The 27,593-nt window shown below is 53.7% G+C and overlaps 1 protein-coding gene across 1 annotated transcript in view; it reads left to right on the top strand.

Annotated features, from left to right (window-relative positions):
* WNT3A (Wnt family member 3A) overlaps positions 1 to 26,566 on the top strand; it is a 40,932-nt gene extending 14,366 nt beyond the window's left edge. Inside the window, exons 2-4 of the mRNA XM_045805165.2 lie at positions 350 to 591; positions 20,247 to 20,512; positions 26,085 to 26,566. Of these exons, the coding sequence (XP_045661121.1) occupies positions 350 to 591; positions 20,247 to 20,512; positions 26,085 to 26,564 (988 nt within the window). The 3' untranslated portion in view covers positions 26,565 to 26,566. The remainder of the gene's footprint in view (positions 1 to 349; positions 592 to 20,246; positions 20,513 to 26,084) is intronic.
* The last annotated feature ends 1,027 nt before the right edge of the window (positions 26,567 to 27,593 follow it).

The raw sequence follows: 27,593 nt of genomic DNA, 5'->3' as shown, positions 1-27,593 counted from the left end.
CACGTAATTTAAATGTCACGGTGCAAGCGGTGAGTGGGATCCGTGGCGGGCGGTGTTCACTCACGCTGGTCCTCCAACCTGAATTCAGGAGGACCCTGTGCCCTGGTTTTTGCCCCCATCTATGACTCCCCTGTTCTCCCCCGCCCCCCAGCTCACTGCTCTCCATTCGGAGCAGCAGGAGGAGACACCCCTGTCCACCCGTGCTCCTGTGGGTGTGGACTTGGGTGGCTCTGGCCGGGTCACAGTGCTGTGAATGTCTGCGGGGGCTTTCCACCCTGCTGTGCTGGGACTGGCTAGGGTCACTCCCTCCTCTGAGCAGCCCCCCAGCTGACCGGTCTCCTCTCCCCAGGTCCCTGGCCGTCGGACCCCAGTACTCATCCCTGGGCACTCAGCCCATCCTGTGCGCCAGCATCCCCGGCCTGGTCCCCAAGCAGCTGCGCTTCTGCCGGAACTACGTGGAGATCATGCCCAGCGTGGCAGAGGGCATCAAGATCAGCATCGAGGAGTGCCAGCACCAGTTCCGTGGGCGCCGCTGGAACTGCACCACGGTCAACAACAGCCTGGCCATCTTCGGCCCTGTGCTGGACAAAGGTACGCGGGGCCCCTTCACGGCCTTCGGGTGGAGGCTACGAGCTGGGCGGTGTGCTGCAGGTCCAAGCAGCCCCCAGCAGCAGGAGCTGCTCTGTCTTGACCCGCCTCAGTGTCTCCGCTGTGCGCCGCCTGGGAACGGCGTCTCCAGCAGGTTGGCCGTGCTGTGCAGACCTCATTCTCGGGGCATCTCCCACATGGGTCCTTTCCTGTTTCCCCTTCCCCAAGGAGAAATTGTACGGGTCCAAAGAGACAGGCTTCCCACAGGAACCAGGCCTTCAGGGGTGTCTTGGAGAGAAAATACAATTTTGTTTTTTAAACACAGGGAGGGGAGGTGGGGTGGGGGACAACAGAGGCACACATCAGGAGTTATCCAGGGTGCTGGGGCCAGGGAGTTATGTTAGGAAGAGGTAGAAGATGAGGGTTGGGCGTTGGTTAACTTTTGGTGAAGAGCAAATTTCCACCAAAGATAGTGGTTTGCATAATAATACCCACGCGCTGTATATCCCAACGTCTGCAAATCAGAGGGCAGCGGGTCGGCGCCTCAGCGGGTCCCCGCTCTTTCCCACGTCTGGCAACCGTCGCTGAGATCCGCAGGCACACCCTTAAGTGGCGTCTGCAATATGGTGGCCGGGGAGAGAGAAAGGCTGCTTTCACTCAGCATGATGTTTTCAGGATCGGTCCACGTGCTGCGTGTGTCAGCACTTCCCTCCTTCCTATGGGTCCACAGTATCCCACTGAGTAGATGGGCCGCATTTTATGATGCATTCATTGTTGATGGACTTTTGGGTTATTTCCACCTTGTGTCTTTTGTGAACACAGCTGCCATGGACGTTTTTGTACAAGTATCTGTTTGAATACCTGTATTCAAATCTTTGGGATATATTCCTAGGAGTGGAATTGTTCTGATTAAGATTTGGGGGAAACATCACAGGGGCCTCACCATCTTACATTCCCACAAGCAATGTGCGAGGGTTCCAATTTCTCCACAGCTTCACCACCACCGTGTCATGTCTGCCTCTTTCCTTATCCATCCCAGTGGGTGTGGAGGGATATCTCATTGCAGTGTTTATTTGTGTGTCCCACATGGCCGATGATGTTGAGCATCTGCTCATAGGCTTGTGGGTCATCTGTATGTCTTCTTTGGAGAAGCGTCTGTTCAAATTCTTTGCCCAATTTTTTAAAAGATTTATTTATTTATTTATTTATTTATTTATTTATTTATTTATTTATTCAAGAGAGAGAGTGCATGGAGGGGAGAGGCAGAGGGGGAGAGAGAGAGAGAGAGAATCTCAAGCAGACTCTGCGCTGAGCACAGAGCCCAACTTGGGCTCAATCCCAGAACCCTGAGATCATGACCTGAGCCAAAACCAAGAGTCAGATGCGCAGTTTACTGTGCTACCCAGGCGCCTCTGCCCAGTGTTTAACTGGGGTGCTTGTCTTTTTGTTTTTCAGTTGTCAGACCTCTTTATATATTATAGACACTGAATTTTTATCAGATCCATGATCTGCAAATAATTTCTCCCATTGTATAGGTGGTCTTTTCATTGTTGTGACAGTGTCCTAGAATCACAAAAGTTTTAAATTTTGATGAAGTCCAATTTATTTATTGAAGTGTTCAAAGTAAGCATTGCCTAATCTAAGGTTACAAAGATTTACACCTGTGTTTTCTTCTAAGAGTTTTATAGTTTGATCTTTTACATTAAATCTTTGATTTACAGGGAGTAAATTTTTGTGTATGGTGTGAGGTCAGATCCAACTTTCTTCTTTCACATGTGGAAATCCAGTTATTCCAGCATCATCTGCTGTTGAACAGATTATTTTTTCCGCATTGAATGGTCCTGGTCCCCTTGTCAAAAATCAGTTGGCCATGATGTGTGGAATTTATTTCTTAACTCAATTCCATTCCTTTGATCTATATGACTGTCCTCTTGCCAATTCCACACTATTTTGATGGCTGTAGCTCTGTAGTATGTTTTGAAGTCAGAAAGTGCCAATCAAATCCTCCATTCTATTTTTCTTTTACAAGATTGTTTTGGCAATTTGGGTCCCTTGTAATTCCATATGAAGTTTAGGATCAACTTCTGCATGTCTGTGAAAAAGGCTTTTGGGATTTTCATGGGCATTACAGTCTGTAGATTATTTAGGGCAGTATCGCCCTCTTAACAATATTAAGCCTTCTAATCTATGACATGGGATTACTTTCTGTTTATTTAGGTCCTCTTTGCTTTCTTCCAGCAAAGTTTTGTAGTTTTCAGTTAATGCATTTAACTTTACCTCCCTGGTTAATGCATTTCTAAGTATTTGTTTTCCTTTTTGATGTTATTGTAAATGGAATTATTCTCTTATTTTCCTTTTTGGACTATTCATTGCTACTATATAGAATACAAATAATTTTTGTGTTTTGATCCTGTATCCTGCAATTTTGCTTAATTTTTGGTAGCTCTGAGAGGTTTTTTATAGGTTCCTTAGGATTTTCTATATATAGGATCATGTCACCTATGAATAGTGACAGTTTTACTTCTTCCTGTCCAGTTTGTATACCTTTGCTATCTTCTTCTTGCCTAATTGTTCCACCACTTCCAGCACTATGTTGAGTAGCATCAGTGAGAGTGGGCATCCTTGTCTTGTTCCTGAGATTAGGGAGAGACATTTCAGTCTTTCACCATCAAGTAAGAGGTTTGCTGTGGGTTTTCCATAACTGCCCTTTATCAGGTTTAGGAAATTCACTTCTATTTCTCATCTGTTGAATTTTTGTATCATGAAAGGGTGTTGGATTATATCAAATGCTTTTTCTGCTCCACTTAAGATGCCCATGCGGTTTTGTTCCTTCATTCTCTTAATGTGATGTGTTATTATTGGTTGATTTTCCTACACTGAAGCACCCTTGCATTCTTGGGATAAATCCCCATTGGTCATGGTCAATAATCCCTTTAACATGCTGGAGGATTTGGTTTGCAAGCATTTTGTTGAGGATTTCTACATCAATATTTACAAGGGACATTGGTCTGTAATTCTCTTTCCCTGTAGTATCTTTATCTGACTTTGGTATCAGGGCAACACTGGCCTCAGAGAATGAGTTAAGAAATGTTTCCTGCTCTTCTGCTTTTTGTAAGAGCTTGAGAAGGATTGGTGTTGATTCTTCTTTAATCGTTTGGTAGGATCCATCAGTGAAGCTTTCCTTTCTTGGGAGGTTTTAAATTACTTGTTCAATCTCATTATTTGTTATAGGTCTGTTCAGATGTTCTATTTCTTCTTAAGTCAGTTCTGGTATTTATGTGTGTCTAAGAATGTATCCATGTCATCTAGGTCAGTGTTTCATTTTGGAAGGATAGTCTTGCCAAATGTAGAATTCTTGGTTGACAGTGTTTTCCTTCAGTACCTGAAATATATTGTCCCACTACCTTCTGACTCTGGTTTCTGATGAGAAATTGTCCGTTAATCTCATGCAGAACCCTTTGTACATGACAAGATGCCTCTCTCTTGCTGCTTTAAATATTCTCTTTGTCTCTGTCTTTTGATAGTTAATTAAAATATGTCTCAGTGTGGATCTCTGTATATTTATCCAGCTTGAAGTTTATTGAACTTCCTGGAAATATTGATTCAAGTCCTTTATCAAATTTGAAACTTTTTGGCCATTATTTCTTCAAAATTCTTTCTGCCTCTTTCTCTCTGTCCTCTCCTGGGATTCCTGCAATGTGGTGTTTGTTACCACATTTGATGATGTCTCACAGGTCTGTTCGTTTTTCTTCATTCTTTTTTCTTTCTGCTCCTCAGACTGCATAATTGCAATTGAACTATCTTCAGGGTCACTGATTCTTTCTTCTGCTGCTCAGCTGTGCTGTTGAAAACCTCTAGCAAATACTCCGTTTCAGTTACCATACTTGTCAGCACTACAATTTCTATTTGGTTGCTTTTTGTAATTTTTATCTCTTTACTGATATTCTCTCTTTGTTGAGACTTTGTTCTCCTGGTTTCTTTTATCCCTTTGAGCATATTCAGGACAGTTGACTCAGAGTCTTTGTCTGGTACAGCCAATATTTATGCTTCTTTGGGATACTTTCTGTTAATTTCTTTTTTCTCTGAATGGCCTGTACTTCCTTGTGTCTTTGCATGCCTTGTAATTTTTTTGTTGAAATGTGTGCCTTTTGATCATTACAAAATGGCCACTCAGGAAATCAAATTCTTTCTCCTCCTTGGAGTTCAGCATGCTTACTGTGGGTTGTAGTTGCTTGTTTGTTTAGTGATTTGTCTTTAGCTTGTGGTCAGCTAGTGGTTTGGCAAAAATTTCCTTAATGTCTTGGAGGGGAAGAAAAAAGAAAACAAAGCAAAGAAAGAAGACTCCTCTCATCTTTGTGGATTGGCTGTGTTGTGCAGGCTTTCAACAGTAGCTAGTCTGCTCACAGCCCTGCCTTGGCCTTCACTTCCTGCCTGCACTGAGCCTGAAGATCAGCTGTGGGTGGAAGCTTGTGGTCTCTCCTGAGCATGCTCTCTGCTCTTGGTGGGCACATGGCTTTAACTTTCCTCGTACACACAGCAGTTTTTCAAACACTTCATTCCCCAAAGCAACTCTCCCCAACACTTTTCCACCAGATGGTCGCTATGTCTACTGTTGGCCCCAACTATAATTTTTTGCCCCATGTGGCAGCCATTCGCTCATTTGATTTTCAGTGTTTTCCAGGAGTGGCCTCTGCTTAGCCACTGTTCCACCCTGAGTTCTGAGGTAGGCATCAGTTTTTCAGGTCAAACAGACAAATTCTTAAGGAGCAACATCCATCTGCTCCCTCTGGAACCATCCACCACATGGGAACAATTCACACTGCCACCTCGAGACTTCACTGTGCTGGGGAGGGTGGTGCTGTGACCAAGTGAAAATGCCTCAAAGCTCTTCTAAGTTGTCAGAGATACCTTTTTCTTGATTCAGCATTTGCTTGGCTGCTAAAAACCTTGAACTTCCTTCCAGGTTTCTGATAGCATTGGCTCTGACAGTTTCTGCTCCATTCTTGCCATGTTTCTGTGGAGTGATGGGCCCTCGGATCTCCTCACTCTGCCATTTTGCTGATGCCACTCCACACCACCTTTTCCAGACTGGCCTCAGTGGCTACGCAGTGCCACATTCTGTTAGTGGAGGCAGTTACAGGGCCCACTTGGATTCTAAGGTAGGGGACCCAGACCCCACCCCTCAGTGGCGTATCGAGGTCCTCTAGGGAGACAAGCATGAAGGATGGAACATGCACTGGTGCAGCTGCGTCTGGAATGCAGAGGAAGGAAGGACAAGAGATGTCTGGGAGGAAGATACGCTGGGCCCTGGGACCACTGGTGTGCATGGAGGGGAAGCCAGCTGAGGAAGGGTCCCGAGAGTGCAACCAAGCATTGCATGGAGGGTTGGTGGTGCCAGATTGCATTTGTTCAAGCACCTGAGGCTCCCCCCTTCAGGTGGTTATGGTCATGCCCACAGGCCATGTAGGGAAAGGAGAGGGATCACACCATGTGACCTTGACTGGTGAGTCAGTTGGCTTCCTGGAGTGTCAGCGTCCCTGTCTATAAAATGGGACACTAATTGCCACTCAGTTGACTTCACAGAGCTGCTGGTTGGGGTAATTACATGGTAGTCCCCACAGGGACAGCTGCTGCCGTGTGTGGGAGGAGTTAGGGTCACAGGACGCTGTGGTACATCAGCTGTATGAGGGCCTGTGTGTGTGTGTGTGTGTATTTGTAAGTGTGTGTGGTGTGGTGTGCATGCATGTGTATGTGTATTTGTACATGTATGGTATATGCATGTGTGTGCATGCATGTACGTAGTATGCATGCATGTATGTGTATGCATCTGTGAGCACACATGTGTGCGAGCGAATGTACACATTTATGTACATGCATGTGTGTGCATGTGTATGCACACATGTGAACACACTTGTGTGGTGTGGTTGCCACCCACATAGGTCCTCTGCTGTGCCAGTGGTGTTGTGGCCTGAGGAGACATGTCCAGCAGGCCCCTAAACACCCCTGAATGCTTCCTGCTCCCCCAGGTGAGAAGAAATGTCAGGGATTTCAGGAAGGAGACAGGAGCCTGACCTACCTGAAGAAGCTACCAGCTGGGTGGTGGAGGAGGGCAGTGTCAGGCAGGGTCAGACCCCACCTGGAAGCCAGGGAAGGAAGCCTGGGCTTACTCCGGGGCTCTGTTCTACCCCATGGTCTACATGTCTGTTCTCTTCCTGTTGTGCAGTACGATTGGAAATCAGGAAGTGTGGGTCCTCCAACTTTGCTTTGCTTTTTCCAGACTGTTTTCACTATCCAGTACCCCTTGCCATTCTGTATGGATTTTAGGTCAGCTTGTCAGTTTCTGCAAAAACAAAAGCTCACATTTGTAGGGAGTGTGTTGAATCTGCACATCCCCTTGGGGAATATGGCCATCTTGATATTAAGCCACCCAGAACATGAACATGGGATGTCTTTCCATGTATTTAGGCTTTTTTCAGTTTCTTTCAATGACATTGGGCAATTTTCAGCATACAAACCTTGCACTTCATTTTAAGTTTTAAAGATCCGGGTGTGAGGATCTTCATTCATATCAATGAATAGGTGACATGGGAAAGTTTTGATTTAACATGGTTCTCAATTCTTTGAGTTTTTTCTGAGTTATATGTGACAAAAATCACATAATGATCTATTATCAAACAGTTTTAAACATCTGTCAGCTCATGGCTCAGTTGGGTCCTCCTTTCAGCCTGTGGAAAACAAGGAGTTGGATGATGACCTATTTTGCAGAGAGCTCCATGGCCCAGTTGTTATCAACATGGCCTGGAAGCCTGAAAGTCCCCTCCTGGGACAAGTGGGAGATGGTGGTTATAGGGGTGGAGGCAGAGAAGAAGGGAGGATGCCTTGGAACCACTGTGCTGTCCAAGGATCCTGGCCCATTTCCATGCACACCCCCCCCCCGGGATACACAGACCTGCCTTGGAGACCCCTGGGGTGCAGCATTGCCCTCCCCGGCCACAAGCTCCATCCTTTCCCCGTATGTTCATACATTGGGCTGCATTCTCAGAGCCAAACCCGCAACCATGCTCAGACATGCCTGCAAGCTCCCCAGTCAGGGTGGCTTCCAGGGGCCCTTGGCCTCTGCACCCACTCCCTGCTGCTCTGCCCTTCTGCATCACCACCACCCCCTCCCCGGGCCCACACCCCATCTGGTTCAGACGTTGCTGCTGCACGCAGACCTTCCTGCCCACCCAGAGCTGCCTGCCTCTGCACCGTGTCCTCACTGCTCCCTGAAGTCTGAAACTGGCTCAGTCCCTGCATTCTTCATTCTCTCCAGCTCCACCTTTTCTTTCAGCCTTCTGCCCAGGCCCCCAGAGCTGTTCCAAGTTTCCTGACTCTGTCCCCACCATCACTCTCCCAGGACAAGCACCAGGCCCTGCAGGGTGCCCTCCAGTCACACACAGCAGGTGCAAGCAGGTGCACAGCAGGTGCTCATGCAGCACGAATGCAAGGCAGCTGCGAGGGCAGTGCCAAGGATCTGCTCTGGCACATAGCTGGTGCGTCAGAAGGAGGCACTGAGCAGGTGGGCAGGTGGGCTTCCCAGGGGGGGTGGCACCTGAGCTGGATCGCTAAAGTTCTTCTCTCTTTCTTTAGAACACGTTCACAGTGCTTTCTGCGGCTATGCTAAGTGTTTTCCACACAGCAGGAACTTGAATCCGAACACCCCTCCAACAAACTGCTGGTCTGTTTGCAAGTGAGGGTACTGAGGAGTGGTGCAGGGGTCAGGCCGGGACTCCTGTATGGGGCTGTGTAGGCTGCTGAGAATACCTGACAGGGGTCTGAGAGGAGAGCAGAGCTCTCTGCTGGGGACAGCAGGCCCTCCAGTGCCCAGGAAGTAAGCACCCAAGGAGCAGACAAGCCCCTGGCTTCTGGGCTGTGGTCCCAGGAAGCTCCCATCCTCCCCTGCACTGCCTTGTTCCTTAAAAGTCTGTGTCCTGGCCCCTCTTCTGCAAAATGTCCACTTATACCTATGTCCTCCGTGTCCCCTCCCCATGTCCCCTCCTCATGTCCACCCCCCATAACCCCCATGACCTGCATGTCCACTCCTCATGTCCACTCCCCTCTGTTCCCCTCCCCCAAGTCCACTCCTCACATCCACCTCCCCATGACCCCCATGTCTCCTTCCCATGTCCACGCTCCTTTCTCTGCCCTTTGCTCCCTCTGCCCCTCCTGTCTACCCCCTCTCCCCCCACCCTTCTCCCATTTCTGGGATGAAAATTGTCTCAACCCCCAGGCCCTCAGCACTTGGCTTTAATGGAAAGAGAAAGCCCCCTCTCCCCCTTGCCTGCTGCAGGGCTGAGAAATGGCGGAATTCATTGTGGCCAAAAAGCTGAATGGCCCTCGAGGAAGGAGCCGCCAGGTGCCCCAGAGAGAAGCCAGCTCTGGGAGGCCATTGTAGAGGCCCCAGCCTGCCCGCCTGGCCGCGCCTGTGGTAATCAATCTGATTGGATTAGGGTCAGGGCGACCCTAATCGTGTCAGAGGTCACCCAGGCTTTGTGGCAGGGTCCACGGGGCGCCTGGCCACCCCTGCTGAGGCGGCCTCTTGAACAGGGCTTAATGCCGCCCAGCCAGCTGAAGAGAGGGGCCCAGCCCTGTGTGGACGTGTGCGAGCGTGTGCATGTGTGTGTGAGCACGTGTGTGTGGGGGGGTGGCTGGGGGCTGGGTCATCACTCAGACCTCCGGAAGCTGCCGGTGCAGAACGTGGGGTTGGGCACTAGAAGTGAGCCCAGGCTGGGAAGAACTGCCCCCTGCCCTTGCTTCAGAAGGCAGCAGGCCCGTGTAACTTGCGTCGTGGGGCAGAAAGCATTTGAAGAATTTTGAGTGTGTGGCAGCTATCTGTCCCTTCAGGCAGGCCCCCAGGCACCTGAAGGGCCTGCTTTCCCTGAGAGCTGGCCAACACCTCCTCTTGACCCCCAGGGAGGTGAGGGGGTGGGGAAGACACAGGGCAGACAAGGCTGATCCCAAGGCTCAGTGCCCCAGCAGACAGGCCCACTGCCATCCTGGAGGAGGCCCAAGCAGAACGTGCCACTGAGAGAGCTCAGTGGCCACCATGGCCCAGGTCCAGGCCAGCAGTCTCTGGGGCAGCATGTAACTGCAAGAAGAAGGGAGCAGGAGCCTTGGTGCCTCTTCCCCCAGCACCCCAGCCCTTCAGGGCACAGGTGTGGCGCGGCCAGGGCACTGGCCCACAGCCTGCATTGTCCACTCACTCAGAAGCCCAGTGCAACAGGGCTATACTCCCTGGCTACCCTGGGGTCTCAGGGCCAAGGGGACGCCAGGCCTGTCCCTCTGCGTCAGGGAGCAGGTGTCCCCAGCAGTATATGGGGAGGGGGTGTCACTGCCCATGCCGAGAGATGGGCTGGCCCTCGCCTGGGGTCAACACCTGGACCTCACCCGGTAGGCAGCTGAGTTGGCTGCGGAGGGGGGCGGGGGAGAGCCGACCCTCTCAGCATCGGTCCTGGTGGGTACTGCAGGGCTCCGGAAGCCTCTGGGGCGGGGTCCACAGGTGTCAATCAAGTTTTCAGCAAGGGTGTGCCCTCCCCCAGATGGTGTCCTTCCTTGCACACCCCTGCCGCTGTCGTCGGTCAGTCTCCTCCAGGGCCCGCGCTGCTGCGGAGGTGGTAGGGCGCGTCTCCACCCGGCGCCTCCTGGAGGAGCCCCTCCCCGCGGTCAGGCTCCAGGGGGTGGTCTGTCGGCCGCCCTGTGTGTCCCAGCCAGCGCACAGGCACGGGCTGGGGCAGGCCGGCCAGGACAGCACAAGCCACAAGCCGCCGGGCTCAGGAGGGGCCGCGGAGGAGATGCAGGCCAGGGGGGAAGCGGCGTCCCGAATCCAGGTTGCGACCCCTGACCCCCATCGGAAAGTGTTTCGGTTCCCGGTGGCTGGGGGGCTCGGCCGGTCTCCACGGCCTCCCCTGTATATCATTAACTCTGCCCAGCAGGGGGGGGTGTAGAGGAGCCAGGAGAGACCCCGGCGACACCCCGCCGCGCCCGGCTCGGAACACAATGTCCCCACGACGAGGACAAGATTAAGCACAAGGGAAAGTGAAATGCTGCGGGCGATTCACACGCCCTCGGGAGAGCAGTGTTCAAGCGTGTGAATAGCGCGCTCCCCTCGCGCCGCCGGCCCCTCGGCCGCGCATACCTCCCGGTTGCTATGACTGGCTTGCTATGGCCTAATCGCCGACGAGGGGGAAATTCATATAAAATATCGCGGGCCATTGTGGGCCTAACGCGGCGTGACAGTGCCTCACAAAGCCAGATTCATTAGCCCCAGCAGGTAATCAGGACGCCGGCCGCGCCGCCGGCCGGGCGGTGTCAGGGGCCGCGGCCACAGTGGGGCGCGGGCCGCATTCCGCTCTCAGGTGGCTCCTCCTTTGTGCGGGACGCGGCCGGGGGTTAACGAATGCCGCCGCAACAGCCCCTCCCGGACGCTGCCCGCTCCAGGACCAAGGAAGGTGGGCGTCGTCGCAGGGGCGGAACCTGCTGGCCCAGGCCTCTGGCCGTCCTCCTGGTCGTCTGGCCGCTGGGCAGAGCCCGGGTCCCCGCTCAGTGTTGGGGCATCGGTGGGCGGAGGAGGCGCCAACTTACAGAATGTTCAGGAAGAGCCTTCCAGGTCTCACTGGCTGGAGGGAGGGAGGTGGGAGCGTCTGCTGGCCTCTCCACCCGCACAGGTGCTGCAAGACCTGCTTGTCTGTGCCCCTCCCCCACTTCTGCATCCTCCCTCCTTCCACCCCTCACCTGCCGGGTGGGCAGTGCCCTGGGAGACCTCAGAGACGGAGAGACCACCTTGTTGTCTGGGTCGTGTGTATGCTGGGGATGCTGCATGGTGAAAGCAGTGGGCAGGAGCAGAGAAGCCTGGGGACTTGGTATCCCCAGGAGCCCAGGCTCCTGGAAAGCCCACCCAGCTGTGGGCACTGCAACTACCAAAATGAGCGTGCTTTTTACTCAGAGCACCAGGAGGACTCAGAGGGTCCAGGCTGGCAGGGCTGGCCTGTAGGACGGGGGATTCACCCCCGCACACCTGGTGGGAGGGAGCCGCAGCAAGCCGTGCTCAGCCAACCTCCTTGCAAGGTGGTGGGGTGGTGGGGCTGCAGACTGGGAACTCCTGCCCTGGCCAGGGCGCTGTGCTTGCAGGCAATGCCATGGGGGGGCTCCACAGAGGCACGAGAGCATGCACCCCACCCCGCTGCACCCCCTCTGCAGACCTATGGGCTGCACCAACCTCAATGCCATGGAGGTCTTGCCCCAAGGTCAGCACTGCCCAGAGGTGAGACAGAGCCTGGAGTCCCAGGACGCCTTCCGGAGGCAAGGTCAGCTGAGGAGAGCCCTTCCTCTGCCACTGGTCAGCCAAGGAAAGGTTTTGATAGGCAGGACCTGCAATTCTCAGGGGAGCTCGCACCTTACCCTGCCCTGGGCCTATGTCTCTGCCTCCCACCAGCTGACTGGAGGCGGGCCCCTAAGTCCTAAAGGCTGGTGACCGGGGGCCAGCCTTTGTGTAAGGGCCAGACAAAAGGTCTGCAGTCCATTGCAGGAAGGAGGGGATGTCAGAGATCCCCCAAGGTAGCCCCCATGTCCCTCTGATGTGGAGATTTCAGAGCCCCCCATATTAACCTCTCTATGTCCTTCTGATGGAGAGAGGAATCCTTCTGATTAGGGAGGTGTCAGATCCCCCACATTAACCCCTTCAATCACTCTGATGGAGGAGGTGACAGAGCCCCCCATATTAGTCCCCTGATGTTCCTCTGATGGGGAGAGTGTGTCAGAAATCCCCCAAGCTAGCCTACACATGTCACTTGGAGGGGAAGGTGTCAGAGCTTTCCATATTAGCCCCACAGGTCCCTCTGATGGGGAAAGTGTCAGAGATTCCCCATATCAGCCCCTCCATGTCTGTCTGATGGGGGATTTATCAAAACCCTCCATGCTACCACCCCCATACATTCATCTTAAGGAGGTGGTAAAGGAGACACCCCCCCCCATGCTCCCTCCTCTTGCCTGGCTGGGTAACATTTGGGGGCCTCCTTCCACAGGCCTGCTTGGTCTGGCCACCATCTTGAGGAGGGGGACAGGTCTGTGAGTCATTGTGCCCTGGGCTATTATAGAGCCCAGGGTTCATCCCAGGATTGCATCAGAATCACCTGGGGACCCTTTAGAGAAATGGGTGTCCCGCCAAGAACTATGGCCCCAGGGCCCAGCATGTGTGTTCAGTGATACACTGCCCAGGGTGACTGCTGCTGGAGCGGCCTCTAGTCCTCCCCCATGCAGAGCTTCTAGAGGGGTCCACCCAGGCAGGCAGAATGTCCCAGGAACTCCATCTTATTGATCAGTGGTCACATCAGAACCACAGCCCCCTTCCAGGAACTTCTGCTCCCGGAAGTCACCCGTGTTTCTTGGAAAGGCCACTCCAGCACCCCCTTAGTCTCATCCCAGGAGTATATGTCCCTATCCTTGTCATCCAGTGCGATCCCCCACAGTCTTCCCTCAGGAGAGGACAGGTGAGCCCAGCTACCTGAAGTCTACAGGCACCAGAAAGACCTGGTGGGGGTGCGGGAGCCTTGCCCCAGGCCCTGTCTGGGCTCAGCATCCACTGCTGTGGGCAGCAGTACATCAATTGGCTGGGGCTGAGGGACCCTGCAGGACCCATGCCAGTGCTAGGCAGGGAGGAGTGCCCCTCTTCCTGTCTGGGCCAGTTCTCTCAGCAGTGATGAAAGCACTTGGCAGACTCAAGGCAGGGGGACATATTGGTCCCTGCTGAAACAGCTTCCGGGGCAACCTCTCTGCAGGAAGGTCAGCTCCAGAGCAGAGGCTGCAGCCTTCTTGTCCACTGAGAGCACAGTCAGTGCTCAATTACCAGTTGCCAATTGCCAACTTCATGGTGAAGCGTGAAAGATGAACTTTCTTCAACACAAAGTACCCTGGAAACATATCTTTTTGTGTGTGTTAAAAGGTTTTTTTTTTCCTGAAATTATGATAGTTATTTTTTACTTGTCTTACTCTCCCAGAAAAAAAGTAAAAGTAACAACACTTGGTGATCCTAATTTAGTCCTCAAACGATCTCTGGTACTTGACAAGACCGTGAAATTTGAATCTGGAAGCAAGAATTTGTTAAGGCCCCTCTAATTTGAAGTTCTGAAACTTTGCTAAGGAGGCAAAGTTACTGCTGAAGCCCATTTCATGGGTGACACCTAAGTTTCCACAGCCTAGTTGCGATGGAACACTGTGGGGCTTCTCTCCCTGCCCTCTGCCAGACAGCTAGCTCTCACCACATAGGACTCCCTCAGCTGTCCCAGACTTTACTCATCCATCTACCCATCCAAAAATCAATCCATCCATCCATCCATCCATCCATCCATCCACCCATTGTCCATTCCCCATATATCCCCACCTATCCATCCACCCACTCACCCATCCATCCATCTACACATTCATCTATCCACCATGCATCATCCATTGATCCATTTATCCACCCACCCATCCACCTACCCATCCATACATCCATATATACATTTATCCACCCATCTACCCATGTTCCACCATCTATCCATCCATCCACCCATCCGTCCATCCATTCCCCCATCCATCATCTATCCGTCCACATCCCCATCTACCCACCATCCAGCATCCATCCATCCATCTATCAATCCATCCACCCATCCATGTACCCACCCACCCACACACCCATCCATCTACCCACACATCCACCCACCCACCCACCCAATCAGCCAGCCAACCAGCCACTCACCCATCCATCCCTCTCAATCCTGCCCCAGCGTTCACATTGGCAAACTTCATTGTGTGCCATTATTTTCCCTACTCTATATCTCAGGATCTGTAAGGCAGGTGACTTTGCACAGTTCAAAGCCAAGAACCGGATTCACAACAGCAGAGCCTCTCACTAAAGGCAGGATTCCCCTGGTTCACCCTCCTCCTTTCCAGTGCAAGGGTTCTCTCCACTGGAGAACGGGTCATCCAGCTTCTCCTTAATTAACAATTGGATGAGTAGGTAGTTTTTTCAACTTTCAAAAACCTGGGTTGTTAGAAATTTCACCAGATAGAGCAGCAATCCATTTTCTTGCAGATTTCTTACCTAGGTTCTTGAGAATGGATACCTTACATCTTGCCCACCTCATATTCTTAGTTCTGAGCCTAGTGTGTAGCTCCTTATAGACTCTAAGATCCTGGATGGATGGATGGATGGATGGATGGATGGATGGATGGATGGTTTGATGGATGGATAAATGGACAGTGGGTGGATAAATGGATGGTAGATGGATAAATGGTGGATGGATGCAAGGATAAGTGGAAAGATGGTAGTTGAATGGAAAGAGGAATAGATCATTGATACTTCACAGGAACTCAGTAAATAATTGGTAATGAAACAATGTCAAGTTTCTGGCAAAGATGGCGTTCCCCATGGAAGATGCTTAACTCACAGACTGACTTTGTCACTGAATTCCCTTTCTTCTTCCTTTTCCCAGCCCCGACCTCAATTCTGAAATTGTGACAGTCATTTTCCATAGGTCTTATCCTCTCACAGAAAGTGACAACACTTGGCAGTCCTAGTTCAGTCCTCAAATGATCTCTGGTACTCGACAAGCCTGTGAAATCCAAGTCTGGAAACAAGATTGGTCTAGTTCTGGAGTGCTGAGGCTCAAGGAGGCAAAGCCCATCTCATAGGTGTGAAGAAGCATCCTGGGGCCAGCAGAGCCGTCCTGAGCAGCTCCCAAGGCTCGGGCTGACTCCGTCCCAGGGGCCCGTGTGCCCTCCTCCTCTCTTGACCTGCTGGAGCGCATTGCAGGTGATGGGGACAGAGGTGTCTCCAATCTCATTGCAAAGATGTGATTCCCTTCCCACGGTGTGATGGCTCCCCTCCCACTCCATAGCTGCCTCTGTTGTGTAAACAGAAGCAGAAACCTCTGACAAAGCTGCTGTCGGTGGCTAAGAACTTCGCTGTGGCTGGGGCGGCTGCCAGGGCTCCAGACCCTGGTCTGAGTCCTCACTGTGCCCTCCCCACCCACGGCCTCAGGGGTGCCCTGTCCCACTTCCTCCAAAGCGTGAGGCTGCGTCAGATCATGACCTTCTGGTTTCAAACCCCTGTGGAAATCTGATAAAAGCAATGGGTTCTCTATCCAAAATACACACACACACACACCCCGAAGTTTTCTGGCATGCCCTGTGATTCCTGCCCACAGTGAAGCCTGTCCAGAGACCCCTGGATCAGAAGCCCCACTACTGTGGGTGTCACCTGGACACACTGGGCTCTTCCTTCTGCATGGCCTCAGCATGCATTTAGAAAAGAACTGTGGACGTACAGAAACATCACAGGAACAGTGCCCACAGTGTCCACATCCCCTCCCAGACCTCCCAGGGCTGACAACCCAGCAGCATCCATCAGAACAAATACCCATCCGTGTTAGCTGAACTCCAGACTATCCCCGGATTTCACCCGTTTTTCCAGCTGTCCGGGATCCCATCTTAGGTCCATCTGGTCCTTGCTCTTCATGCCCTGGAGGAGCTTGGTCAGTCCTCCTGGGTTTGTCTGAAGTTTCCTGATTCTTTGGTGAGAAGGCCTCCACGGGTGTCCCTGGAGCATCTGCTCAAGGGGTGCTTGGTGTCCATTGCCTGCTTGCTCGGGTGCCCACAGCCCTGACCCCTCCGGCAAGGTGGGGCGGGCCAGGCGTCTTCAATGCCAGGACACAGCCTTCCCAAACTGTGTGGAGGCCGTGTCTTCCATTTTAAACAGACTTTCTTTGCCAGAGCAAAGCGTCGCACGCTTTTCTGGCTGCCGGTCTCGTGGCCTCTCCTCAGAGGCTTCTTTTCCTTTGGAGCAAGTTGAGGGTGGGCTACAAGCTGTCCTCAGCCTTCGGGACTTCATGTGTGATGAGTGTTTTCCTCATTGGGCAGAAGGGGAGATTGAGGCCCACAGGGGAGGGAGGCCTGAGCAGGGTCACACGGACAGCTGGTGACAGAGCAGGGAAAGACTGACTTCTTCTTCCTCCAAGTTCAAGGGGGACCCCTCCCCCTCCAGCCCTGAGCACGCCCTTCCCCTCGAGTATGTCTGGCAGCCTGGCCTGAGCCTGATAAGCAGCCAAGCCCTTGTTCGGGGAAGGGGCAAGGCCCCAGGCTTGCTGGCTCTTCCCTTATCTCAGGAGGGGAGGCGGGCAGAGGAAGAGGCAGTCTCCTCCAGTAGGAGTGATTCTGGCCCCCCGGGCCGGGGTCGGGCACTCAGGGCCTGGAGCAGGGCCACTGGGAGCCTCAGCCAGCTGGAAGCAGCCGGAGGGTGCAGCAGGGAAGGGCACCGGGTGTGTGCACTGGGTTCCAGGAGAGCCCAGGACATGCCGGCCTGCCCCAGGAGCCTGCAGGCCCCTACACGGGGTGCAGGGGAGGCCACAGGCCGAGGCTCTTGCAGAGTAAGCAAGCAAGGAGCCAAGCCCACCCTCTGGGGAGAACATTCTCTTGGGAAGACAAAATAAAGGTGTGACTCTGCTGGAGGGAGGGACAGAAGGACAAGGGGTCCATGTCCAGGGCACACTGGGATTTATTCACGGAGACCTTAGACCCGCAGAAGGCAGCTCCTGCCTGCCTGGGAACTGATGGGTTGTGTTACAGATGCAAAGTGAGGCAAGGGCATCCAGCATCTGGGGGAGTGGCTGCCTGGCTGCCTTTGGGAAAGGGGACAGTGAAGGTTGCTGAGCGGGGAGGGGTGAAGAGCCAGCCCCACGGGCTCAGATCCTGCTCAGCCTCCCTGTCCCAGCCCAGGGCCCCTGGAAACGAAAGATGAACAAGGCACAGTCCCCGCCTCAGGGAGCTTCCAGGCTGAGGAGGGGACAAATCAGGAGTGGACGGAGGCGAGAGCTTCCTGGGCCAGGCACTGACCACACCCAGACGGCATGGCCTGGGCCCCAGCCTGAAGAGCAGACAGGGGACACGGCAGGTGCACATGACCAGCGGAGCAGCTGGAAATCGCCCCCGGGGAGGACGGGGGCTGAGTGTGGCTGGAGGCCAGGGAGCAGCTGCCAGAGCTGGGAGGGCAGCAGGTGGGGCAAGCCTGTGTGCAGGTCAAGCAAGGACACAACCCCAAACCTCAGAAGGGACTAGGCAGGGCTAGGTGGTCATGAAATGAAGGGCTGTGCCCTTAGCCCATGTGTGTACATATCAGTGCGCTCGTTTTTGTGTATGTGCACACGTCTGTGCATATGCATTGGCCATGCACATGTACTGCATGTGTGCGTGCGTGTTTGTGAGTACGCGTGTGTGCGCAGACATGTGGCACACGCATGTGGATGGGGGACCTGCAGGCTGGGGCTGAGGGCTCCCTGCAGGAGCCTCCGATGGTGCAGGTGACAGGTGCTGAGGGCTGAACTCATGGGAAGGCCTGGGGGGAGGGGGAGGCACGGATGGTAAATGTGCGTTTTTCAGTGACAGGTGTTTCGGGTGTTGAGTGAGTCTGAGTGTGTGCCTGCTGATGGCTGGAACCCGTCTTGCAGTCCCCTGCCTCTACCTGCCTGGGCTTTGGGGCATGCAAGCTTGGGAAGGGGTGCGGAGCAGTCCACAGCCTCTGCTTGCAGCCTCTGCTCGCTCCCCAGGATGAGACCTACCCGCTCATCCCCCTCCCAAGACAAAAGCCCCCTGGGCACTGATGTGGGTGGGGAGGCGGCTGCACCCCATGATGGGAGACATTGGGAGCCCCGGCACTGTCCAGGCCTGCTGCCCAGCAGGAACATGGGGACATGCAGGGCACCCCTCCATGCCCAGCATGGAAGGCCCGGTCAGGCCCATCCTCACATCTCTCCTGCCCCCTTCTCCCTCCTACCAACCTGAGAAAGGAGGGTTGCCGGTCCCACCTCATGACAGCAGCAGAGACATCCAAGGGTACACCAGCCATCAGACACCAAGCCCCAGGCCTGCTCAGCTCCACAGCCCATGGTTTTTCACCTCAGTTTTTAAATTCCTGCTAATCAGCCCGTAAGCTCCATGAGGCCATCACGCTCCCTCCTGCAGAACCTGGCAAAGAGCAGGTGCTCCAAATGCACATGTGGAGGAATGAGAGTTCCATCTGCTCACACAGAGTAGCCCCATGCCCTCGCCTTCCACCCACAGGGATCGTTGCTGGGTACCCTTGCTGCAAGGCTTGCACAGACCCGGGAGGCATGGTGCACTCATGTGGTCTGAGGAAGCCTGGCTGGGGACCAAGTGTCTGCAGGGCCTCTGCAAAGCCCCCACATGCCCTGTGCTTCTGGGCCTCCCTCAATGCCTCCCACATGCCTCTGTCCACTCCGGGTCAGCCTCATCAGCTCCTTCTCAAGCTCCAGCCCTCCTCCACTGCACTTCTGGAAAACCACCTCCCCAGACTCAGTTTCCCCTTGTGTGGAAGGAGAGGCTGCATTTGGGGGCCTGGGCAGCCTCAAAACCAGCCCTTGGGGTCAGTAGCAGCTTGGATGCTGAGGCCCTCGGTGTCTCCAGGCCCAAGAGAAGGGGGCCAGCACAGAGTAAAGTGTGCCGTGGGGGCCACTGGTCTTGAGCAGGGTCCAGAAGAGGTGGCCCTTCCTGGAGTTAGGGGTGGAGGAGGGGAAAGAGTGCAGGCAGAGTGAGAGGTGCAGGTGGGTAGTGTGTGGGCCAGGAACTGCCACCCAAACAGGCCATTAGGCTGCCGGAAGTTTCGGCTTGGACTTCCGGGTTGGGGGGTCTCCACCCTGGGCTGTTGGGGCCCAAGGTTTTATTTTTTATCTGCCTTCTCTCAGTAGATGATTTTGAGATCCATCCATGCTCTTTATTCTGTTTCTGCTAGACAGAATCCATTTTACTTTTGTCAGTGAGCTATGACCGCCCGTAACGTTTAGTTTCAGGTGTGCGACATAATGATTCGGTAGACATGTGTACTACAAGACGACCACCACAGTCAGTCTGGTTAACACACAGCACACCCCATGGCTACTGTTGTGTTTCTCGTGACGGGAGTTTGAAGACCTATTCTCCTAGCAGCCTTCAAACACACAGGACAGATTGGTTAGCAGAAGTCACCACACTGCGCATCACGTCCCCACGACTGACTTATTTCAGGCCACAGATTTTTATCGGTTGACCTGTTGGTGGACATTTGGGAACCTCCAGACGGGGGTTCTTACAAATACAGTAGCCGTGATTTTTGCTTCCCGGTCCCTGCGAGGACGTGAGTTTCCTCCCGGGTACATACCTAGCTGAATGGCCCGGTCACATGGCAGGTATCTGATTTTAAGAAGCTGTCAAACCACTTTCCAAGAAGCAGTACAATTTCCTTGCCCTCAGGCGTGTTCGGGGTTCAGATTCTGTCCATCGTGGCCAGCACTGGCCAGGATCTGACCTCGGATTGCAGGGATCCCTGTGGTTCCTCACGGGGAGTGATGGCCAGTACCGCTCCTTGGGCTGGTTGGCCCTCCAAGTACTTCCTCCTGGTACCCGCCCTCCTCCTTGGGTCTTCCGTGCGGGGGGCACCCAGCCCTGCCTGGCCACTCCAGTGACGGTGAGTCCAGGACTCCCACCCACCCCAGGGGGCCCAGGCCCAGCCCAGCAAGGGGCCGCGATGCCCCGGACCAGGCTCCACCACCCCAGCCCCTGCCGCGTCCTGCCAACCCAGTCACCTCTCTCCACAGCCACCCGGGAGTCTGCCTTCGTGCACGCCATTGCCTCTGCCGGCGTGGCCTTTGCTGTGACACGCTCGTGTGCCGAGGGCTCCGCAGCCATATGTGGCTGCAGCAGCCGCCACCAGGGCTCTCCGGGCGAGGGCTGGAAGTGGGGTGGCTGCAGCGAGGACATCGAGTTTGGTGGCATGGTGTCTCGAGAGTTTGCAGATGCGCGGGAGAACCGGCCAGATGCCCGCTCCGCAATGAACCGCCACAACAACGAGGCCGGTCGCCAGGTATGTTGGCTGCTCTTGGCTGGTCCTGGGGGTACGTGGAGTGGGGAGTGTGCTGGGGATGCACAGGGGGTGCATGTTCTCAGGAGCACCGGGAGTCATCCATCCAGGCCCTGTGCATCCTGCGGGTGCAATGGGGGGCCATCCCACTGCGGCCCCGTGGGTCTGGGGGGTGCACCCTCTGACCACATTTCCGAGGGTCCTGGGGAGATAGACGCCTTCTGAGCAGGATGTGTGCCCCGGGGCCCTGAAGGGTGTGGTTTGGTGGAAATACGGTGGGAGGGCTGTCTCTGGTGGCCAGGCTGGGGATCTGCTCACCTACTGCCAAGGGCTGTCTGAAACAGCCCAGTCCAGTTGCTGCACGAGGGTCTAGGGCATTCCCACAGGGTGGCAGGTTGGGATAAAGGCTTGCCCTGTAGGAGTGCCTGCACCTCCAGGGAGGAAGACAATGAGGCCCCTACAGCATAGCGTGGGACATTCTGTGATAAGGAAATGCACACACAAGGTGACGTGGGTACCTCAGAGGGGCCACACCCCGGGCTGGCATCTCAAACAAAGCCTTCTGCTGGCAACGGTGCTGAAAGGAGTGCATGCAAAGTAACACAGTTATCTAGGTGGAGGGAAGCCAGGAGTCTTTGGGCAGCCCAAAGTGTACGACTGCAAGTGAGTTCATCTGGTAGACTAGCATATGGAGAGCAGAGGAAGAAGAGACATGGGGACCAAGCTGGAAGGACTGGGTCTGAAGGTCATGGGGGACCAACGGAACACTGACCACTTGTGGAATCCAGAGAGCTCCAATAGATTCAGCAGCACAAAGATGACGCTGGCCTTGGAACCAGGGGATTGCAGGGGACTGAGGCATTTGACTGCCAGCGACAGAAGACAAGGTGACTGACTCATCTTTCTGTCGGAGACAAGTACAAATGCAGGACTACATGTGAAAAGTGTCCTGTTAAAAGCATAGGATGCCCACCTGTGGACCATCCATCACCTGACTTATCCCAGAGATGACAGTGCAGGGCAGACAAGAAATAGTCTTGTCTAACAAATGGCGCCCAGTCAATTGGGCAATAATATGATGGGAAGAAAAAACTAACCTTGGCCCCTACCTCACACCATAAATAAAGTCAATTAGAACCCAAATGGAAAAGGTGAAACAAAGAAAAATGTCAGGAAGAAAACACAGGAGAACATTTCTGTGACCTTGGAGTAGCAAAATGTTTCTTAAACAGGACCAAAGAGCACTTACAATGAAAGAAACATGTAGCAATACTGTGGACTGCATTGAAGTAAAGAACTTCTGTTCATAAAAGGACACCTACAAAAGGTATAGGAGGCTGGACAGGAAGCTGCAGCTGGAAGAGAGCTGGAAGAGAGCTGAAGAGAGCTGCAGCTCGAGGAGAACATAATGGGAGTTCTGGGGAGCTGGTGTTCAGTGGCTGGCAGGTCGTGAAATTTTGTCAGGTTTTGCACTTATAACATATATACTTTTTGTATGTATATTATGCTCCCATAAAGTTATTTTAAGTGCCAAGTAAGTAACCTCATATACTGAGGAATTAGCAGCTCAAGGGCCGGGAGAAGGCAGAATCCTGAGCCCAGCACTCACGGCAGCTTTTGTCCTGATCTGGACCAGAGTACATACACTGAGCTGCACTTCCGGCAGCCTCCCGGAGCTGAGGGGCCTGCAAGGGTGCTATCTCTAGGAAACCACTCCTCAGCTCAGGCTGGGACCCTGAGGAGTAAAGGAAAACCAGAAGTAGACCAGCCCTTGCTCACATGTGCAGGCTGGAAAAATCTCACGGTCTGGGAACTGATTACGGAGATCCCAAATTGCTGGTTTTCCCACACACCTGGAAAAAGCAAGCAAATCCTCTTCGGGGGATGATCACCTTATTCAGAGTCAAAAAAGGTTGCTACAAATATTTTTTCAAACACAGCGCCCAGCACATAATCAAAGGATAACCTGTCATATGAGCTGGTGACACAACGAATGATCGGTGGCAAAAACCACAGAAACTAGTCTGCAGGGACTCCAGATACTGGCATTATGAGATGCAGATTGTGAAAAAAGAAATGTGCTTACTTAGGTTTACAAAGCCAAAACACGAGTCTGAATGTCTCAGTGGGGAACTGGAAACTATAAAAATCACAGAATATACTTGGGAAAGAATCGCACAGCAATTGTGAAGGGTCTATGAGGAATCCCAAAACATAAGCATCCCTCTGCACCCCCCAGGACCCCACTAAAATGACAGTGAGTGAATGTTACAACACATAAATACATGAACACTCCTGACAACATGGAAACCAGGGGCTAACAGTGCAGCAAAAGTTTGCAGACTAAGAAGGAGATCCATGAATACTTGGGTCTTAGGAGAAAGTAGAATCTTAAACCAGTAGAGGAGAACTCTGAGAACCAACCCCAGACTTACTAGTATCAGGTGTCTTGAAAAGTAGAGATAAACAATGGGGCTAAAAATGGGAAGATGGGTTGATAATCTACTTTAAAAGCAGTTTATAACCCACCAGGTCTTCTGTCTAACTCCTTGCATCCAGGAAAACCCCCCCACCCTCTACCATGGCAGAAATCTGGAGGTGTGTTTTCCAGGAAGGGCAAAGCACAGTGTGTCTGGAGGGACACCAAGGACAGCCTGGGTGAAGGTGAGGTTTCCCAAGTGAAAGTAGTCTCCATCTACACATGCCTTGCTCTTCCTAGTCTCTGTACCCCACAGTGAATCTTTATGACCCTCCAGGCAGGAGAATGGAAGATTCTCCCCCTGGGGATTGGACTAATCCAAGAGACTCAAACATACTGCCTGGGGATTCCCCATGAAATAATGGAGCCAGGTCCCCTCTATAGTGAGGGCCCATGCTGGTAAGTCCCCACCAAGCACATGAGCTTCCCACACAATGTGTAGTGTCCTCCTTTTAAATATGAGCAGACAGCCAAGGATCACAGGACATGAGGAAGGCCTCTCGCATCCACAAAGTAAAGACCAAAACAAACAAAAACAAAACTTATGGGAAAAGAGACATTGAAAAGAGAGATGAAAACTTCCAGGCGCCTGGCTGGCTCAGTTGGTAGAGTGTGTGACTCAGAGTCATGAGTTTGAGCTCTACATTTGGTGTAGAGATTACTTAAAAAAAATTTTTTTAAGTGATTGAAAAAAGTTAAAAAAAAGAAAAAAGCTGCCACTATCCCCAGAAAGATAAAATACTCTTTCCATAAAAGTGGAATAGGGTGTTAAATGAAAAGAACATTTAGAGAGGGGGGAAAAGCTGGTAGATACTAAAAGTAGAATAGCAGAAACCGAACTCCCAGCACACAGGTTGGCAGATACTTGAGATACCCGTCTATGAAATAAAGGAAAAAAGACAAAGAGATGGAAAATAAGAAAAGAATGGAGAACATGGGGGAGCTGTCCAAGACAGACAATGAGGAGCACTGAGAAGAGGAAGTTCGCAAAGAAGGCAGGAGGATTCCCAGAACTGAGGATCACAAGTTTCAGACCAAACAGACCCAGTAAGAAACTCTGGAACATGAGAGAGGAGACCCATATCAAGACCTATCATCATGAAATTCACAACCTACAACACAGAGAAGCCCTCCACACCGTGGGTTTCATGCAAAGGATCAGGAATCAAAATGGCATCAGAGTTCCCAAGAACAACATTGGAAGCTGGGATAAAAGTGGAACAGTTCTTTCCGAGTTCTGAAGGGAAATAAGATTCTAAGCCAAGAATTTTATACCCAGCTAAACCATCTTTTCCACTTTTCAAGTAGAAAATATGTGTTTTTGGTCATGCACATTTCACAAAATCTACTAGACAGCCTCTGAAAAAGATGTCTCCAAGAAGCTGAAATCTTTGACTAGGCAGTGTGTTTGCACATCTGAAAGAGGATATTTAGACAATTCGGGGCAAGCTTGAGTCTCAGTCTGTAATAAGTACATTAAAAACAGCAACAACAAAGTTTTGTAGGAAAGGAAAAGGAATCATACCCTGTCACAGGGCTCAACGGGGTATGACATTACACACAGTTCCAATACTGCCAGTGCTGGATATTGATCTAACTGGGTGATGCTTCAGTTTTTTGGGTGGGTGGGGGACTAGGCAGGTGTGCACTGGAGTGGTGGTGTGATGATAAAGAGCTGACTTCCCACCCTCCATGGTGAGAGGGGAGACATTGCTGGAGCCCCCAACACTCAAGGAGCAGCGAGACCAACATTCTGTTAGAGAGGCAAGAGGCACAGGTTTTGCCTGGGCTGATCAGGAAGGTGCCGCGTGTGAGCGGGTGTGGGAGTGAGTCTCAGGAACTCTTGGACTCTTTAAAGTATATGCATATATAACTTTGATAAAAGTAAACGTAAAGGCACTGAAGAGGTGTCTCCTCTGGGAAAGAGAAGAATATGGAGATGAGACAGAAATTAACTGGGGGGAGGGATGCAGTCATTACAGACGCCCCAGGAGAGGGCCAGTATGAGCAGGAAGTGTAGAAGAAACAGCAGGAGAGGGGCGCAGGGTAGAGGCAGCTTCTGGACGCAGAGCCCACCTTACACTGACCAATAGGAGTATAATGGGACTTGTGTACATAGCTGTAATTTTCTTGTAGCCACATTTAAAAAGGAAACAGGTGGCATTCATTTTTAACATTAAATTTTATTAAGGTGGCTATATCAACCAACATGTTATCATTGCAGTAATGGTCACCATCAATATTAAACTAGTGAAGGAGATAGTTTACATCCTCTTCTTGAGTGAAGTCTGGGGACGCTGTGTGGGCCAGCATTCAGCACAGCACACTTTGGACCAGCCACATCTCCAGGGCTCATGGACAGCAGGCGTCCATCACAGTGGTCAGTGCAACCGTGGACAGTTCGTATTGAGTCACAAGCCCCTTCGCCTCCAACCCCATCCCTTCCCTCAAAGACAGAAGGGAAAAGACACATTCCTCACCCAGGCCCTTGCCTATTGGTCTTTAGGACCCCAAAGTCCCCCAGGCTTGTCCATGCACACTACCTTCCTCCTGTTGGAATTCCCTTACAGCCCCATAAACCCAGCCTCCTGGGCCCTGAAGGTTCTCTGCTCCAGCCACCCCCATTACCTGCGCTCAGGTCAGCCTCCAGCCTTGCCACCATGTGCATGTCCTCTGGGCTGCGATCTTAGGCTCTCCAGGTCAGCATTAATGTCCTCCCTCCTGCGTGCCCTGACCAGATCGTCAGTTACTGTTACTGTCCCTTCCTTCCTTCACTCAGTCATAGAGGCTGTAGAAATAGACCCAGCCAGGAGAGAGGCGAGGCTCCCAGGCCCTGCCCTCCGGGGATCTTGGGTCCGCCAGGGTGCGGACCCGCACAAGCACCTGCAGCGCACAGAAGAGGCGGCGCCGGGAACCCACGGAGAAGGGCCTTTATGGAGGAGACAGGTTACATTGGGCTTGCCAGGAGCTCATGGGGCGGGGGGACCGCAGGCAAGGAGCACACCCGATGCTCCCCCCCGCCGCCGTGCAGACGAACGGAACCAGGGAGGGGGGTGCTTAGGGTCCGCCCTGACGCCCCTCGGCGCGCTCCTGCAGGCCATCGCCAGCCACATGCATCTCAAGTGCAAGTGCCACGGGCTGTCGGGCAGCTGCGAGGTGAAGACCTGCTGGTGGTCGCAGCCCGACTTCCGCGCCATCGGCGACTTCCTCAAGGACAAATACGACAGCGCCTCGGAGATGGTGGTTGAGAAGCACCGCGAGTCGCGCGGCTGGGTGGAGACCCTGCGGCCGCGCTACACCTACTTCAAGGTGCCCACGGAGCGTGACCTGGTGTACTACGAGGCCTCGCCCAACTTCTGCGAACCCAACCCCGAGACCGGCTCGTTCGGCACCCGCGACCGCACGTGCAACGTGAGTTCGCACGGCATTGACGGCTGCGATCTGCTGTGCTGCGGCCGCGGCCACAACGCGCGCACCGAGCGGCGCCGCGAGAAGTGCCACTGCGTCTTCCACTGGTGCTGCTACGTGAGCTGCCAGGAGTGCGCGCGCGTCTACGACGTGCACACCTGCAAGTAGCGCGCGCCGCCCCGGGCGGGGGCGGGGCTCCTCCTGGACAGGGCGGGGGCGGGGCTCCTCCCTGGATGGGGGCGGGGCTCCGCCGACAGGGGCGGGGCCCCCAAGTGGGGCTCGGCCCCCAAGTGGGGCTCCTGGATGGGGTTGAGGCTCCTCCCTGGACTGGGGGGCGGTGCTCCTCTCTGGGGGCAGGGCTCCTCCCTAGATAGGGCGGGGGCGGGGCTCCACTCTGGATGGGGGCGGGGCTCCCCGACAGGGGCGGGGCCCCCAAGCGGGGCTCCTGGATGGGGTTGGGGATCCTCTCTGGACAGGGCGGGGCGGGGCTCCTCTCTGGGAACAGGGTTCCTTCCTAGATGGAGCGGGGGCGGGGCTTCTCTCTGGATGGAGTTGGGGTTCCTCCTGGACAGGGCGGGGGCGGGGCTCCTCCGGGAGGGGCGGGGCTCCGCCTGACAAGCGTTGATTTACTCCCTGGATGGGGCGGGGGCTCCTCTCTGGGGGCGGGCCTCCGAGTGGTGCTCCTGGATGGGGTGGGCTCCTCCCTAGTAGGGCGGGGGCGGGGCTCCCTCCATGGGGGCGGGGTCCTCCGACCGGTTCTGGTTTTTTTCCTTGGATGGGGCGGGCCTTCTGTCCGGGGGCCGGACTCCAGGACGGGGTCTCCTGGATGGGAGGAGGGTCCCCTGTGGTAGGGCCAGGGTGAAGCTCCTGAGGACAGTGGGGTTCTACGCTGGTGCGGACCTCCGGGATGGGGGCGGGGTTCCTCCATGGACGGGCGCGGCTCCATGGGTGGGGCTTCCGGGTGGGGAGGGGTCCTCTTGGGGGCGGAGCTCCCTGTGGCCATCCTCCTCCCTACCAGACCATCTGTAAGATTTCACCCCACTTCGCCTGTGCAAAGCAGCAACTCATGATAGAGCTGCAGTGGAGACCCCGGGGGCCGGCATCACCTCCCACCCCTTCCTCTGGGCCCTGCGGTCCAGCCACCACGTCTGGTGCTCCGGAACAATTCAGGGGCCTGGAGGCCTTGTGGTACCCCTC

This window comes from Ursus americanus, chromosome 5, assembly GCF_024610735.1.
Source record: "Ursus americanus isolate L20-20 chromosome 5, mUrsAme1.1.p, whole genome shotgun sequence".
In the NCBI taxonomy this organism is placed as follows: domain Eukaryota; kingdom Metazoa; phylum Chordata; class Mammalia; order Carnivora; family Ursidae; genus Ursus; species Ursus americanus.
The sequence above is the reverse complement of the archived record's forward strand: the minus strand, read 5'-3'. Positions and strand labels throughout refer to the sequence as shown.